Here is a 19,250-nt window from a genome sequence, read left to right as displayed (position 1 = left end):
AATGTTCATGACAAACAGAGGAGTAGAAGACCTATTTTGACTGATAAGTTGGTGCAAATAAGTGAGAAAACTGTTCATGAAGATCACCAATTGACAGAGGATGAAATTTCTGTGATGTTTCCACAATTCTCCAGAACTCTCTTATACGAGACACTCACAGAAATGTGGGGTCAGAAACTGTGCATGAGATGTGTCCCAAAACAGCAGACAGAGAAACACAAGAAAAATCCGATCAGTTGCGCCCTCAAGTTTCTTGAGTGACTTGAATTGAAGGTTGAGGATTTTCTGAGCTCTATTGTGTCTGCAGATGAAACATGGGTGGCTCACTACATGCCTGACACAAAAAGACAGTCATTACAGTGGCTTCACACAAATTACCCATATGACATTTCAGCAGTGGTTTGGTACTGAAAAAGCATCATTTTGGTTGAATTTTTGCCTCAGAGGGAGACCATAATGCACAACAATATTATGAGACCTGAACAAACTCAAAAGGGGTATTTAACACAAAAGGAGGGGAATGCTGACGAGTAGTGTGCTTGACGCATGGCAACAGCTGTCCTCACATACAACCTTAGTCACCAAGACTTGGACTCATTTGGCTGGGATGTTTTGAACCACCATCCTGCACTCCCCCAACTTGGCACCTTTAGATTCCCATCTTTTCACCTCCCTGAAGGCACACATCAGTGAAATTAATTTTTCAACCACGCAGCAAGAGCAGAAAGAGGTTCTGAAGTGTGGAAAGGAGCTGGTAGGAGAATTCTTCAAGGTGGGCATAAAGAATCTTGTGCCACAGGTGGCCACATGCACTGAACAGGATGGTGATTATGTGGAAAAATAGTCAACAGGCGTATCAACAATATCCTGTAATTTTTTCAAATACACTTTTTAAAATATATATATATATATATAGTACCCTTACTTTCTGAAAATATCTTGTAACTAAAACGTATTTCAAATTGAAACTTCTTGGCGGATTAAAACTGTGTGCCAGACCGAGACTCGAACTTGAGACCTTTGCCTTTCACTGGTAAGTGCTCTGCCAACTGAGCTACCCAAGCACGAATCACGACCCATCCTCACAGCTTCAATTCTGCCTTACCTCGTCTCCTAACTTCCAAACTTCACAGAAGCTCTTCTGCGGGCAAAGGTCCTGAGTTTGAGTCTCAGTCTGGCACACAGTTTTAATCTGCCAGGAAGTTTCATATCATCACACACTCCCCTGCAGTGTGAAAATCTCATTTTGTATTTAATGTGGTTCGTCAGACAGAATTAGACAGTGAAAGTGCACCGTAAAAGTGTTACCACTCAGTCAAAACATTTGTAATGTAGGTGCTGACCTCTGATATACGAACTGTCTAGAATATTGAATAGAAGCAAATAATCACTATTGTACTGATACTAATGAATGTGAAAAGAGCCCGTGTTTTTCATTTAACAAAATGTCACAAAACCATATAATAACATCATCGGAAAATCTTCCCCCCACCCCTGCTCAAAGATATTCTTTCAGCTTGTTAAAATGATCGATCACATGGTGCAAGAGCTGGATTCCCCAATCAGTATCAACCACATTTGTGCCATCTTGAACAAAATCTTGGCACCATTTCATGATGGCTGGATGTGAAATTGCATTTGGTCCACATATTACTATAATTTCATGGTGATCTGTGTGCAATTTGAATGTTTTGCCTACAAGAATTGTTCTGCGTGGTGTACTTCAACTTTGGAGTAAGTTTCCACTTCCCATACCATTCAACTCTCACATGGCTATACACCTGTTACCTATACCACAGCAGTATGTGTCTGCAAAAAATCTGGAACATTCACTTTTTTCTCACAATACACCATTCTTGTTGTGCAGTGGACTTAATGTGGGATGACTTAACTTACATACTTTTTGAACACACTACACAGTATGACAAACTTTCACAAATTTATAACTTTAAAATATGTTTTAATATTTAGATATACTCTCACAGTACCAATCAGTATCCGCACAATAAGGAGAAATTATATAGGAATGCAGCAGTATTCACTATCCATAAAAATAGAAATCCCCTCACATTCAACACAAGGTTTAGTAGGATATGTTGTATTTATTCTGAAAGTGACAAAAGTGAAATACCTTTTTCAGATATGAATGTGAGTTGATACATATGTTTCTACATAACAGCATTATATAAACAAGATTTTATGAGATGGGTATCAAAATTTAGTATGTTTCATCACTGCATTTTTGCAGTATCAATGAGTTGCAGCATATATATCTTCTTCCACAGTTATAACAACAACAAGAACAACAACTGAAGCAAGAGTCTGGTGCACAGTCTATGTCTTCTTATGTTTTAGCCTCAATGTCCCTTACAAAACCTGACACAATACCACAGCACATAATACACAAAATATAAAGGGAAATGATTTACTAGCACAAAAATATAACATATACAGGATGTCCATAATTAAAGTTCCAGTTTGAAAACGCTGTAGCAAGAGAACTACTACTCAGAATGATGTCAGATTTGAGCAGCATATTAATGTTGTGCAGGGGGGGGGGGGGGGGGACATCAAGGAAGAAAAAATTTACCAAACATTTTACCAACAGATGGCACTGTAAACGTCTTAACATAAATGGGGTCAGCTATAAATGACAGGAGGATTGCAATATGATGGCTATGGTTTGAGTTGCACATTACATCATCCATACTATTCAGTGTGAATGACTGCACAGGTACAGCACTCAACATTTATGGCACTGTTGGCAAGACAATCTCATCCACCAAGGACAGGTAGGACCGCGTCAGATGAGAAAATCGGCTTTTAAGTGTACAGAGGCCACAAACAGCAAAAAAAGCAAAATGACATCAGTTTCTAATTGTCGTGAGACTGACAGAAGACATGTTCAACATGCTGTCCACTATTTTCTGCCACAAGTTGAAGTCGAGAAACAGCATGTCTCACAACAGATTAGTGTCTCCGGGGTCATGTTCAGAATGCGTTACACAATGTGAGCCTTGAATTCAGCTACATTCCTAATTGCAGCACTGAGCACATCTTTCAGATAATCCCACAGCCAAAAGTCATGCAGGAAAAGCTCAGGTGATCTGGACGGCCAGGCTGTAGGGAAATGATGACTGATAATTCTAGCAGTTTCAAAATGATGATTGTGCAATGTGCAGAGGACTGCCATCTTGTATAAAAATGATCTGCGCACACATTCACACTGTTGAAGGGTTGAAATGACTTTGGTGCACAAGAGACTCTCATAGCATTTACCAATGATGGTACAGGCAACAAAATCCGCACAGCTCACCCCCTTGAAACATGTTCAGAATGTGTTCAACAATGTGTGTCTTCAATTCAGCTACGTTCCTAATTGCAGCACTGAGCCCATCTTTGATATAACCCCACAGCCAAAAGACACACAGATTAAGATCACATGATCTGGACAGCCAGGCTGTAAGAAAATGACGACTGATAATTCTAGTATTTTTGAAAAACTGACTGTGCAATTTGCAGAGGATCACTGTCTTGTACAAAAATGATCCTCCCCACACATCCATGCTGTTGAAGGGTTGAAATGACATTGGTGCACAAAAGACTCTCATAGCATTTACCAGTGACAGTACAAGTAACAAAACCATCAAGACTCATCTTCTCAAAACAATGCCGTCAACACAGTCATCTTTTCAGAATGAAGTGGTAGCGGTCAATATGCAAGTGGATTTTCTGTTGTCAGTATTCTGGAGTTCTGTGTATTGACATGTCCTTTGACATGGAAATGGGCTTTGTCTGTCCACACAACATTCCATGGTCATTCTTGTCCACTTCCATGTGAGCAATAAATTTCAGAGTGAATGTTTCTGTTGATGGCAGGTCAGCAAGAGGCAACTCCAGAACATGGGAAATTTTGTATGGCTAGCAATGCAGGATGTTTCGTAGGATTTAATGCACCGTGCTTCCCAGGCATGCCCAATGTTCAGACAATTCCCCACGATCTGCATGTTTGCACACCACCACTCAACCCCTCCTGCAACGTTGTGACGACATATTAGACAGAAGTTGGATCAATGCCTTCCTCCCTCTGTCACGTTGTAGTACAAAAAGACCTTATGTTTTCCAATTTTGTAATCATTTTCTCCAGATCCTCTGCAGGCACTGTACCAATGCTTTTTTCATACCTTGAGTATCTGGAACTACTGAAGGGTTACTGGCACACAGTCCCCATTCTTGTAAAATAACTGTACCATCAGCATGTAATCCTTCATGGAGACAGCCATGTTAGGCATTTCAGATGCAAACTGAGGAACAGCCGCATGCTGCACATCTGTTGGTACGAATATACTGATGCTTACAGTGTCATCTAGTGGTCAAATACTTGTTTTTTGATGTTTGCCCTGTATTAATAATATGCTGTTTAAATCTGACATCATTCTAAGTAGTGGTTTTCTTTCTACAACGTTTTGAAACTGTAACTAATTATGAACACCCTGTACATAATTTTATGATTTACAAGGGTTGCCCAGAAAGTAATGCACTGCATTTTTTTTTTCTTCAACAATACTTTATTGAACATAATGGGAATTACACACACAAGAGAATGGTGTTTTATCTACACACCCTATTTTTCCACATAATCTCCACCCTGTTCTATGGCCTTCCTCCAGCGCGAAACAAGGGCATGTATGCCTTGTCAGTACCAATCCTTGTGCTGGTGGCAGAGCCAGTGCTTCACTATGGGAATCACCTCCTCGTCATCCTCAAAATGTCTTCCACGAATGGCATCCTTTAATGGCAAATGACAACATCAGCTTGCTGCAACATGTCAGGTGTAACAGACGTGGATGGTCTCCCCAACCACTGTAAATCATGGAGCTCTGCCGAACTGCCTTCTGATGACCTCACCCTATACTAACTATACTTCTGTCGACAGCAGGTGCTCCATAGACTTTGCACAAGCGTTTGTTAATATTCCCCACAGTTTCTTTATCTGCAGTGAGAAATTCAATGATGTCACATTGCTTGTAATGTACATCATCTACAGATGCCGTTTTGAAACTGTCCTGCAGCTACACTATCTGTCAGACGTGATGGAAATTTGGCACACTCACTCAGGAGACTTCAAATAATACATACAAAATGTCTTGTATTCATAGCACTGTTTTCGGCTGAGAAAAAAAAATGCAATGCATTACTTTCTCGGCAACCCTCATATAACATTGTGTCTTCAAACTCATACAAGGCTAAATTTAACAATGAAAACTACTTTCTATATTGTTTGTATGCTAAAAAATAACAACTATTGCTAGTTTGTGAAAGTTAAAAGATATGGCAGAAATGAAGAACACTCACCTCATTATCACCATCACCATCAAAGTCCAATAAAGCAAGCGAGGTGACTGTGTCTCCCGTGACTGTCCAAAACTGCTCATTACCTTCATAGTCAAATCCCTGAATAGAGCAGTTACCACCAACAATGACCAAAGGATTCTTCCAATGACCTAGCCTCCCAATTGTAATGGCAGACACTCCATCCATCACCTAGAATTTTGATACGGTAACAGCACCACATTTTCTGAACAGAGTTTATTGATTATAATCAAAGCACCAACACTCAAATGCTGAGAGAGATTAAAGCATTCTTTTCTTCCACAGAAGGAAACAGCTGTTGTATGCAGAGGTCCATCTCCTTATTTCATATTTCAATACTTTAATAATCAAATGCAGCAGTAACTGCTTTGGTGTTTGAAAATGATGTTTACCTTTATTTGTATTTATTATGGAGATATGCAGCTATGGACAGGTGACATCAAGTACAATTTCATTGTAACATAAAATATTTAAGTGAACTTTTCAACCTATCCTGCAAATGACAGACATATAGAGCTATATACATTTCCGAATGATGACAATTTTTTCAAAAACGCTTAGCCCACTTACAAAATGAAATCTTTGCCATCTCAAATTGTCTGAAGTCCTACATCACAATTTTACATGACTGACTAGTTTTTGCATTTTATCCCCTATTTCAACAACACACTAGACTGGGTTTCACTGCCTGAAAAAATATGTTCCAAGTATGGAAATGTGCCTCTTTCGAAATTTTTGTGAATTTCTCTGTGATATGAGATATAACGTGCCACACATTTTTACGTTAAAGGGTATGATGCATACAAAGAACAATGCAATAGCGACACTTATTACCTGACAGACAATAACTATGGATAACCAGTTTCACTGACAGGAATATTACACATTTGTTGTTGTTATTGTCCTTCAAAACAACAACAACAAAAACAACTACAACAACAACAAAAACAACAACAAATACAACAACAACAACAGGCATATGACCTCATGTCTTCTATACAATTTACATGTTCACTCACCAAATTTTACAAAAATTAAATAATAAAACAGCGCCAGTTGGTATTTTCTTCAACCTATTTAAGGCATTTGACTGTGTGAATCACAGTATTCTTCTAGACAAATTTAAGTTATATGAGATTGATGGTAAAGCCAACCAATGGATAATGACACATCTAGGAAAAGAATGCAGAAAGTTGTAATTAGCAATTCAACCAATATAGTCTGGGGACATAATTCTGAATGGGGAGAAATCGTGTGGGTTTCCCCAAAGCTTAATCTTAGGTCCGCTGTTGTCACTCATATGTTTTAATGTATCATTGACCAATTCTCTGCGAATGGTCTCACACACTGTTTTAAAAAAACACAACATATTCAGTTCTGCACATCTAGAGTACTACATCAATGACAAGTGTAACACATGGTGAGGAAATAAGAAATGGTGTGTAAACTTCAAAATTCTTAGGTTCCATATTAGTGAGAATTTAAACTGGAAAAAGCAGATTTTGGAACTCCTAAAACAACTTAGTTCAGCCACATCTGCATTTAGACTCATTGTAAATATTTGGCAAACACAGTAAGCTGACATATTTTGCATATTTTTATTCAGTAATGCAATATGACATAATGTTCTGGGGCAACCCATCTTTAAGAAAGAAAGTCTTCATTGCTTGAAAACATGCTCTAAGAACAATGTGTGGGGTTCAATCAATATTGCAGACATCTGTTTACAGAGTTGGGCATTCTGACAACTGCTTCACAGTATATTTGTTCCCTCATGAAGTTTGTTGCAAGCAATCCACTAAAGATCAAAAGAAATGAAGACGTACATGTGATGAGTGTTCAATAAGTAATGTAACACATTTTTTCCCTATGTCACTTTTGGATTAAAAAAATTTGGAATTTCTTGTGGGACATTGTGGAAAAGTTTCATGAAGTTCCAATAGGTGGCAGCCTTATACATAACCTTCAAAATGGCATCTGTAACAGAGGTGTGTCCCAAGCAGAGATCTGTCATTGAGCTTCTTTTGACAAAAAATCAGAGCATCTGACATGTTTATAGGCACTTGCAGAATGCCTATGGAGACCTGGCAATGAACAAAAGCATGATGAGTCATTAGGCAATGCATCTATCATCACTGCAACAAACTCACATAAACCCATCTGATCTCACACATGCTGATTGATGGATCACAATCAAACAACTCACTGCTCAATCAAACGCCCCTGTTAGTAGTGGTTAGTTGGGGGTATTCACAAATGTGTACCACTGGGTTCCTTGCCACCTAACGCAAGACCATAAAGAACAACAAAGGACCATCTGTGCAGAATTGCAAGCACGTTATGAGGCTGATCATGACAATTTCTGGTCATACATCATCACAGGCGATGAGACATGGGTTCATAACTTTGAACCAGAAACAAAATTGCAATACATGGAGCAGTGCCACACCACTCTCCTCCGAAGAAAAAAGTTCAAAGCTGCACCCTCAGCCAGTAAAGTCATGGTGACACTCTTGTGGGACTCTGAAGGGGTTATTCTGTTTGACGACCTCCCTCATGGTACAACAATCAACTCAAAAGTGTATTGTGCTACCATCAGGAAATAGAAGAAATAGGTTCAGTGTGTTTGTCATCACAAAAATGCAAACAAACTTCTCCTTCTCTATGACAATGCAAGGGCTCATACAAGTCTGCGCACCCAAGAGCAGCTCACAAACCTTCAGTGGACTGTTCTTCCCCATCCACCCCACAGCCCAGATCTCGCATCTTCTGACTCCCATCTGTCTGGTCCAATGAAGGATACATATTGTGACATATTGTGAGAAGCAGTAAGTGGATGATGGGGAAGTTAGTTATGAATCAAAACATTGGCTCTGACGGTAACCAGAAGAGTGGTTCCATGGGGGCATACAGGCCCTCCTAGAAAGGTGGTGTAAGGCCATTGTGGTGAATAGAGATTATGTTGAGAAATGTGGTTTTGTAGCCAAAAGAGTGGGGAATAATATGGTGTATTGGAATCCTGAATAAAACCAACCTGCTTTCAGAAAAAATGGTTGCAGTGCTTATTGAACACTCCTCATAATCACAATACCAGGAAAAAAAAAGACATTCATTACTCCACATAAGGTTGTCTTTACCACAAATAGTGGTACACAATGTTGCAACAAACATTTTTGATCGCTTACCCAGTGATATAGAATGACTGGCAGACAGCAACGCAAAAGCTAAAAACAAACTGAAAAAGTTTCTCCTTGACAAGTACTCCTATTCCATAGAAGAATTTCTATTATTGTAATGTATAAAACGTGGTGGGTAGGAATTATTACTAGCTCACATCTGATAAATGTTTAGCATGTAGCCATATTTACAAATTAATTTGTAATGTCAATGTAAAATGACTCATTTCACATAGTGCAAAATGATCCACGGAACATGTAACTAACAAACTAACTAACTCACTCAACTTACCATCCGCTCCCCTACTTCTGTGAGTGCTCCACCATAAAATCCATAATGTAATCCATAACTTCAAAAATTTTGTAACTTGCTGAATAAATGTTATGTTCCATAAGGATGCTTTAGTAACGTTCACCATGTCAAATTTTGACTTTTTTTATTATGTTGCATTGCTTCCTGTAGGCAAAACAGAGCTATGTCAAGGGGAAGAAGACTATGTTGTGCAATGTGTACTCCCCTTCCAGCTGTTAACATATTCATGTACTTCTAAGAGGTGAAATCTTTTTGCACAATCATTTAATGAGCCATTTCCATTTAGTGTTGAACATGGAGAACTATGATTTGGATTTTCACAGTAATTCAGGAGACAATAAAAGTACTTAAAAACAAAACAGTCCCTTACATATTTGCATATTCCAAGACTTGGAATATGGACAAGGTCCATTTTTTTTAACTCAAGCACCCATGTGCACTTATCATAGTTCAACCCTATTCAAATTAAGTTAAAATTTGTGTATAGTGGAATACGAGATAAGAGGATAACTTTATCACACTGGTTTGTACTGAAAGAATCCATATTTAGTTTTTGCACTGCAAGAGAATTTCACCCCATTAAAAATGGATCTACACGCATTGTTTCAATGAAGATCTTTCCATATTCCACGGAAACACATCTGCCAAACACGTGACGAACATGAAACTGATAACCATAATGGAAATGAAGGACAAAGGGAAACAATGGAAAGGCACAGGCAGCAAGAAAGCATCAGAAACGCAAAGAATGAAGCTTCTCTGGAAACACTTATTTTCAGTTTCTTTTCATCTAACCTAGCCCTATGACTGCAAACAATTACATTTATACAATCTTGGTATTAATGCCCTTGAGAGTGAGGAGAGTATAGTGTCTATGTGACATGATGGAGAGCAGACAAAGTTGGATGACACGTAATTTACTACTTTAGTGAGAAACTGATTAACTGCTTGAAGGATACTGTGATATATTCCAACAGTTGTGTGGGACAAATTAGGAATTTCAAAATTTCTATGGTTCAGATATTCTCTTGTCTGCAAATGAACTTTGAGGAACAATTAATGAAAACAGGCCACAGTTTTCCATGAAATGATAGATTTTTCTGTCACTGAGTAAGCTCACTATAAACACATCTGTATGTCTAAGCACAGTATGGAAATAGTGTCATAAGCAAAGAACAATAAACTATTTGATGTAGTGAGAACGCAGAGAACTACTGTCGGTTGTTGTGTAGGCAGAAATGATAGCCATTCATTCACAGAAAAAAGACTAGTGATGCATGGCTAGAAACATGTTTGTAATTTAAGAGGCTTCATATAACATACCTATCCAATGGTAATGGAACTCAAACATTCCATGGATGACAGTGAGAACAGGAGAAGTGTGGACTTTGCTAGATGGAAGGTAGGTCATACTAAGGTGGTTTACCCAGAAGGGTAAAAATATATAAATACATTAATAATAATAATAATAATAATAACAACAATCAGAGGGGCAAAGCTAAATGACTTCAAGAAATTTCTTCCATAGCATGCATTCTATCTGACGGGGAATCCTAAACTCATTCCATATTTCAGGCTTTTGACAATGTTCCTTACAAGAGACTTCTAATCAAATCGTGTGCCTATGGAGTATTGCTTCAGTTGTGCAACTGGATCATGTTTTCCTGTCACAAAGGTCACAAGGTGAATTACTTAGCACCATGAAATGCAATGTGCAATCTGCTCTTCTGCACTTCTTAGTGCAGTATCTATATTACACACAGTTTTCTCACTTTAAGGTGGTTTTGCCAAAGGGTAAATGAATCTGGTATCTCACTCAGATGATTTAACACTCTAATTAAAATATACCTGTAGCACCTCCATCTCACATGGACCAGCTCTTGAAAGAGCTGTTTATCACTTAGTTCTCAGTTGGCCTGCTCTGTTATAGGAAACTGACATCTACAAGGGAACTCAATCTACACGTCTGTTTCATCGTCAACTCCTCTGTCTCCAAATTTGATGAATGGAGACCCACTCTGACGAAGGCCTACTACTGATGTGAAAGTCAATGACACCATTCCTATAGGCTACATGGACCACAACAGACCACCTCTGGAACAGGTGTTCACCACAGCTGGTTTCCGTGAACTGTATTTCCACATTATGTACAGACTGTTAGTGACTGACTGGTAAAACTTACACAATCACAACTGTAACTGTGTTTCATTTGTTTTTGCCTTGTAGTTTTCTCTTTAGTTAGGTGCACATGCTGTGTTTAATAAACTTTCAGAGATATATTATTTTACATTGTGAAGAACCGTGGCACATCATCAGTGACTAGTTTTGTGACTTCAGAGGAAATGCTAAAGGGTAAAAAAGGAAAAATTAGTGCATGACATTGCTGCTCAGTCCACTTATCAGAAGTACCATCTGGTTGGCAGAATCAGTGCTGTTCAAACACTCATCCTACTTTAGCCCAATCAACTGCACACTTGTCCCGTAGGTGCTTTCTGAAACTGAGCTGGCAACTAGCAACTGAGCACAGATGTAAGCATTTCAAACGACTTTACAAGTTCTAGTAACAGGTTAACAGTGGCAATGCAGTGCACCTTCTTACACAGTAGGGACCTAAGAAAAGAAAGATTAGGGTTTAGCATTCCACTGATACCAATGTCATTACAGATGGTTCACAAGCTCAGAAGTGCAATGTTGTGAAGGAAAATTGGTCACCAACTTTTCAGAGAAATCATACTGTCTTTTGCCTTAACAAAATTAGGGGAACAAGAGAAAGCTGAAATCAGAATGTGCGAGCTGGAATTCAAACGCTGCTGCTCCTGAACGAGAGTCTAGAGCAGCGGTAGTAACTGTGGTCCCTAACACCCATTAGTGGGCATTCCAGCTTTCATGGTGACCAGTAGGTTTTAAAAACATTTTCATTAGGTTTTCATAAAATTTTGGCAAAGTGTACAGTAAGTAATTATTATTGTATGCTTTATATTACTGTAGATCTGCTTTATAAATGTTATTAAATAAAAGTACTTTCCTAGTCCACCATTACTGTGGAACTTGTATGCAGTCAGACTCTTTTACTACTAAAAGAGATACAAAAGTGGGCAGAAGTCGAAAAGCAGTTGACTACCTCTGATCTAGAGTGCTAAAAGTACTGCACCAATTCATGGAACTTACAACGGATTATTCAAAAACAAAGATTCAAGATGTTATGTCGATATTCAAGAATCAGCATCCTCAGATAGCTAAGTGTAGAGTATTTGTAGGTGTTATAGTTCACTGACAAACTAAATAACAAGCAAGCAAATGCCTGCTCAGTCTATCCTGCTACATCACAATGAGCACCAAGGAGCTGTTTTACAAATTAATGCTAGACCTTCCAACCTGTGGCAATGTAAATCTCAGACACACCTGTGGAGTATCTAGTTTTCACTAAATGTGTTAATACTGCGATTAGTAACTAATGCTAGACCTGCAGAATCTATGTAAATCACCAAATACTACACTATACTGTTGGATGAGAAACATATTCTTAGTGTTCCTGTAATTATGTTGTAGGATGCTTCAAAAAATGTCACATTCCCTATTACAAGTGTTGTTCACTCTTTACTTTACACATGCTATACACTCCGAGGTTTTCATTTTTCCATATAGTGTCGCTCACCTTGCTCCCCTGCCTTCTGGCCTTTCTCACACATTGAGAAAAACCTGTTCAGTGAACATTTTCAGTTGAAAAAATGTGTAGACAGCTGTTACATACTGGTTCCAATACCAAGTGGCAGATAAATGACCCAGGAACACAAAAGTCAATCTCACAGTACACCAAGGAACTAAATTCCAATGGTGATTGTGTTCAGAAGTAGCTCAACAACTCATGTTATTTGTCCTAGTAAAAGGCTGGTTCTCAATAACTATGCTGTCTCTCATTTTACAACCCCAGATAAGCTTACTTTCTGGATAATCATCCTGGTTGCTCACTGTATATAATGAATTAATTATAATGGTGAATTCTGAATAGACATTCTGAGAAAATTATTGAACAGCTGCAGACGTTCACTTGCACTGAACTATCAGTGTATACTACAGTGAAATTGAGATATTTGACTAAAATATTATGAAAGAAAGACTTGAAACCTATTTTCCAAATTAATTTTTTACGGAAAAAAAATTACACATCCTAAGAAATCATAGGGAAGATTGACTCCAAACACGAGATAAATAATGGGATGAAAAGAACATAGTCTTAAAAGCCATCCTTCATACAGATTTCGAAAGACCTTGTTGCCCACATACTACTACTAAATAGTTAGTCCTTTGGTGGACAAGGAACAGTGGGGTATGCATACGCCTATCATACAGATAAAATCTTAAGAAGCTTACCATATAATGAGCAGTTGACATCTGCTTTGAAATGTGTGGCTCAGCAGCTTTGTCAGATATTGGGATTACAGGTGGGCTAAAAGGCCCTTATTGGCAGCCTAGTTCCCTCATTGTGTACTAGAATGGACATCAAGCAGCTTTATACATGTCTCATGTTTAGACCAGAAGGTATGATAATTTTTTATCATTTTGTTATATTATTCTGTAAATGTAACTGTATGTAACTTCTATGTATTCTGATGCTTTGGTCCACCAGGGAAAGTTTGATATGTGACATTTTTGTTAATGAACAAGTAACAAATGAAAGAATCTAGTCTAGGTGGAGACTCTAAAGCATTAAGATGGATGAAGATGGTATGTCTGATTATAAGTAGAAAAATTTATTGTATTTTGTAACAGGTAAACGTTTCTCTTAAGAGTAATGAATCAATAGGGTAAAAGAGAACAGGAAGTTTTGAAGTATAGTGAATCTTGTTTGGGACTCTGAAGCATGTAGATGGACGGGTGCGGGTGCAGAGTTAATTAGTGGAAAATCTATTAATTTTGGGAGAGAGATAAGCAGCTTTCATATAGTTGAAATTGGAGAAGTTCAAGAAGATATGAGACACACAGTACTGAGATGAACACATTATTAATTTATAGATACTAGAAGGAAACAGAACTTTCAAGAAAACAATTGTTTACCACTGTTGAAATAGCATATCAACAGCTTAACAAGACATCAAATTCTGAAATTTGTCAAAGAAGAAGAATCACAACAGGTGAAGATTTTGAAGACAGAAGAAAGGCAACAACAAAAACTAAAATACAGAAGATTTTTCAGCAGCCAGCACATGAAGAACCATAGAACCAGATGCTATATCGCCAAGAAAATGCAAGAACATCACACACAGATGTGGAAACACTGTGAGAAATGCATGCTTGAACATAAATGCAAATTCCAACCAAGCTGTCCTATCTGACATGAACGGCACTTATGCAATGCCCTCAACACATTGTAAGTGTCGGTCATGGTCAGAACAGTATCCTGGATGGTTGTGAGCACAATATGTTGGAGCTCAGTGCATTCAAACATGGGCAACTGTTGGAGCTTGTATGATGAAACGGTGTTCTGTAACCACGGGGGAGGGGCAAAAGGTTTGGCTTCTCAAGAGGCACCATAATGAAGATTTATACTGCATACAGGGGAAGTGAAAAAACATCACGCACTAAGTCACAGTGTGGATAAAAGTGTGTGTTGAATAGTCATGACAGACAGTCATTGGATAGGATTGTCACAAAAAATAAAACGACAACAGCTGCAAAAGTCACTGCAGAACCGAATGTCGGCCTCATGAACTCTGTCGGCCTGAGAACAACATGAAGGGAGCTCCATACGCACAGAATTGCAGAGTGAGCTGGAATGCCAAAACCACTCACCAGTGATGCAAAAGCCCATGACAGGAAAATGTGGTACTGAAGCCATAAAACCTGGACTATGGAGCAATGGAAGGAAGTCAAGTTTCACACCGTTTCCCTATATTATGATATTCCATGAGCCGAATGGTTACTCTGCAAGGTTACACTACTGCCAAGGATTATCTGACCCTTTTGGCTGATCAGGTCAGTCGCATGTAACAATGTCTTTTTGCCAACTGTGATGCTGTGTTCCAAGATGACAGGGCCCCTGTTCACACAGTTCACATCATCCAGGACTGGTTTTGTGAGCACGAGAGTAAATTGTTGCATCTCCCCTGACCATCACAGTCACCAGATTTGTATGTATTGAATCTCTGTGGTCTACTTGGGAGAGAATGGTGTACGATCAATATCCTCCTCCACCTTCGTTAGCTAAACTTGCCTTTATTTTGCACAAAGCGTGGTATGAGACACACGACCTGTATTTATTCATTCTGAGATGACTGGAAGCCAATTTGAATGCCAATAGGTTTCCTACACTGTATTAGGCATGGTAATGTGCTGTGTTTCTAGTGTATCCACATTTTTGTCCATCAGCTATAATTTCTCTTTGAAAGTATACCCAACCATTTTTCCACCTTATTCTGAACAAGAAGAGATACTTAGAATTTCACCCATTCTACAGCCTACACGATGAGTAGAAACTGACTGCTACCATATTGTGTACCGACTGCGAGTCATTTTACAAAAGTTAGCTTAATCTGAGTGAGAACCAAAGCATGCTAGGGTATATGAAAGTGAAAACCAATAAAAGTGACAACTCATCACCTTAACACATGGTTACGCAGTGGTTGATCGTTGAGCGTACAAAACTGTGTCTGCTATACTCACTCAGAACATTCCGAACTCACATCCTGCTCTTACACAATCTAAAATATTTACAGTGTGCTCTCTATGACACAGTTCCACATTGGAGGAGCAGCAGAAATTAATTTGATACTTTTGTTAATTAATTTTGTCATTGTTGAGATAGCGCCCGCATATGTCTGGGTTCAGTGATCATCAAAAACAGCTGTGGTGCGCTCACACCAAAGAGCATCCAACTCAGCAATGGCAACACCATGTGAGAAAAGTGAATATTCCAACAATTTATATGCAGACACAAGCTTTGTTTTTGCAATATGTGAAGACAGCATCATAACAGACTATCATGTAGCCACATCTAAGATCACAGAACAGATAAACCAATTTCATTACGTAAAGAAATGATTTGAGTTCTATCACATCTTAATTTATTATTAGCTCAAAATTTCCATCAGCTGGAATCTGCAATTATATCCCTTAAAAGAACTGTGAAAACACTACCACTTGTGTGTAAAATAAAGTATGTTCGTTGCTCTTACTACAACAAATAACCTTGTAATTAATGAAGTGTTGTATTTTTTTCTAAATATGTTTGAGTACAATAAAGGAAAAAATAGGTTCTCATTTGCTTAGCAAGGACAAGACAAAAAGCTACAATACATTACAGCATGTAACAGAAATAGCGAAATTTACATTTTACATTACAGTTACTTTTGAGTCCCTGAATTTAATGGGCATGACCTTATAAATTTGTACCAGATGCATCAATTTCTACTACAATAGCATAGTCCTTGTAAAGCTTTGCATTCTGATTCATACCACTATTTTATGTGTGAGTGTATGTCAATGATTTATGTCACCTGTATAACATTAAAGTAGGAGGAAGCTAGCAGTGAGCAGATTCAGTAGAGAAATCCATTTAGCATTGAATTATTTTTTTGACTAGACGTAATCACATTAAAGGGGAGTATCCTTTCAAAGCAGTTCCAATGCAGAGTCTTCGATAGCAACTCTGCATGGTACAGTGTGCGAGCCGTTTATAACAATACATTACACTTTAACCAACAGCTTTTTGCTGATAACAAAGTGGTTGCTTTGGGGTTAGCTGACATTATCAGGTGCTACAAGCAACAGTAGTGATGGAACACTTGAGGAGAAACTTGGAGAATATTTTGCCTAAATTTCCTGGTCATGTTATAGTTTTAGGTGGAGATTTTAACTTATTAGCTATAGACTAGGAGACTCAAGTGGTTAGGGTCAGCAGTAAGGACATAGAATTGTGTGACATTGTTCTAGGTGTCTTAGCCAAAAATTACATTGAGCAGTTAATCAGAGAACTGATTCATGAAGACATCATATTGGAACTGCTGGGGACAAACAGATGCAAACTTTTGAATTCTGAGTAGGACAGGGAATCGGTGATCAAAAGGCCATTACAGCACCACTGAATACAGCTGTAAATAGGAATACAAAGAAAGACAGGAAGAGGAAGATTTTCCTGTTTAGCAATAGTGACAAGAGAGAGAGAGAGAGAGAGAGAGAGAGACCAGATTACCTGACAGGTCATCACAAAAATTTCATGTCCAGAACTGACAATGTTGAAGATCAAAGGACAAAGTTCAAAATCATCATACAATGTGCCTCCAATAATTATGTACTGAGCAGAATTGTGAGGGGTGGGAAAGACCCACCGTGGTTTGACAACCACGTTAGGAAGTTGCTACAAAAGCTAAGAGAGCTTCACAGAAAATTTAAACATAACCAAAGCCTCGCAGACAAACAAAAATTTAATGAAGGCAAAGTTACGATAAAGGGGATCTATGTGTGAAGCATTCAATAAATACTAAAAGTAAAACTGTCTATCAACTTGACAGAAAATCCTAAGAGGTTCCAGTCTTATGTTAAACCAGTAAACTGATCAAAGCCATCTGACCAGACAAACTGTGAACATAATGGCACTGAAACAGAAAATGACACAGAAAATGCTGAAATACTAAACATCTTTTTTCAAGACTGTTTCACAGAGGAAGATCACACTGTGGTTCCTCCTTGAAATCATCGCAATGGATGACAAAATGACAGATATCAAAATAGGCCAAGGGATAGGAAAGCAACTGACATTACTCAACAGAGGAAAGGCCACTGGACCTGACAGGACATCAATTTGGTTCTACACAGAGTATGCGAAAGAACTTGCCCCTTTTCCAGCACCAGTGTACCATAAGCCTTTAAAGGAGTGAAGCGTTCCTAATGGTTGGAAAAATGCATGTGTTATTTATCCTGTTTTCAATGTGGGTTGTTGAACAGATGCACAAAACTAAAGGCCTACAACTCTGACTTTGATCTGTTGTAGAATTTTGAACATGCTTTATGCTCGCATATTATGACATTCCTGAAAACTGAAAATCTCTTCTGTAGGAATCACCATGGGTTCCGAAAACAATGATAATGTGAAATACAACTCATTCCATTAATCCACGAGATCCCGAAAGCAGTAGATACAGGCACCCAGATAGATGCCGTGTTTCTTGACTTCTGCAAGACATTCAATACAGTTCCTTACTGCCACCTAATGAAAAAAATACAAGTGTACAGAATACCTGGCCAACTCTGTGACTGGAATGAGGAGTTTCTAGCAAACATAACACAACAAGTTATTCTAAACAGAGAAAAGTCTTCAGACGTAGCAGTTTTGGGCACGTTCCAGTGGAGTGTTACAGGACCACTGCTTTTCATGATATAAATATAAATGACCCGCAGATAACGTCAGAAGTTCCACAACACATCTCACAGCTGACAGTGCGTATACAGAGAAGTCACAGGGTTAGAAAACATTGCAGGAAGAGCAGCAGAGTATCGATGCTTGGTGCAGAGAGCAGCAACTTGTTCTCAACATAAACAAATGTAACATCTTGTGAATACATAGACAGAAAGACCCTTTATCGTTTGATTAAAAAACTGCAGAACGATCACTGGAAGCAGTTGCTTGCTTATATCTCTGAGTATATGTATGGAGTTATATAAACTGGAACCACCACATAAAACTAATCACGAGTAAGGCAGATGCCAGACAGATTCATTGGAAGAACGCTCAGGAAATTTAGTCCATCAACAAAGAAGTAGCTTTCAAAACACTCGTTCAACCAACACCTGAATATTGTTTGTCAGTATGAGATCAGTACCAGATAGGACTGACAGAAAATAGAGAAGAGCCAAAGAAGAGCAGAATTTTTCATTACAGGCTCATTTGGTAAGTGCAACAGCATCACGAAGACAGCGATGCTCCATCACAATATCGTCTACTGTTAAAGTTCCAAGAATGTACATTCCTACAGAAGTCAACCGATATATTGTTTCCTCCTAAATATATCTCATGAAAAGTTCATCAAGATAAAATAAGAGATTTCAAGCCCACATCAAGGCTTACCAGGAATCGTTTTTCTCATGAACCATATGCAACTTGAAAAGGGAAAGTGACTCTGGTACACAAAGTACCTTCCACCATACACTGTAAGATGGCTTGTAAAGTACAGATGTAAATGTGGTTTCTGACACACAGCAAAGGTGTTTGGGTTTATTACAAATTGTTGAAAACATCTTAAATAGTTTAATATAGTGGAAGGTAGTACAGAACATTTCAGTACCACAACAGTGGTCATGCAGACCCATAAAACGAGCATCCATGCACATGTCCTGTAGGGCTGCAACAAGCCAACAATTTAAAATAGTCAATGCTTTTAATGACTGTGCTTTCA

The 19,250-nt window shown here is 38.4% G+C and overlaps 1 protein-coding gene across 3 annotated transcripts in view; it reads right to left on the bottom strand.

The window, feature by feature from the left end:
- LOC126248344 (Bardet-Biedl syndrome 2 protein homolog) overlaps positions 1-19,250 on the bottom strand; it is a 173,837-nt gene that overhangs the window by 82,000 nt on the left and 72,587 nt on the right. For all 3 annotated transcript variants that reach the window (XR_007545462.1, XR_007545463.1, XM_049949253.1), the window contains one exon: positions 5,356-5,544. Coding sequence is in view for 1 of the 3 variants with exons in the window: in XM_049949253.1 (XP_049805210.1) it covers positions 5,356-5,544 (189 nt within the window). In the remaining 2 variants the exon portion in view is untranslated. The remainder of the gene's footprint in view (positions 1-5,355; positions 5,545-19,250) is intronic.

Source organism: Schistocerca nitens, chromosome 3 (assembly GCF_023898315.1).
Source record: "Schistocerca nitens isolate TAMUIC-IGC-003100 chromosome 3, iqSchNite1.1, whole genome shotgun sequence".
In the NCBI taxonomy this organism is placed as follows: Eukaryota; Metazoa; Arthropoda; class Insecta; order Orthoptera; family Acrididae; genus Schistocerca; species Schistocerca nitens.
Note: the sequence above shows the minus strand (reverse complement) of the source record. Positions and strands in the feature narration are given on the sequence as shown.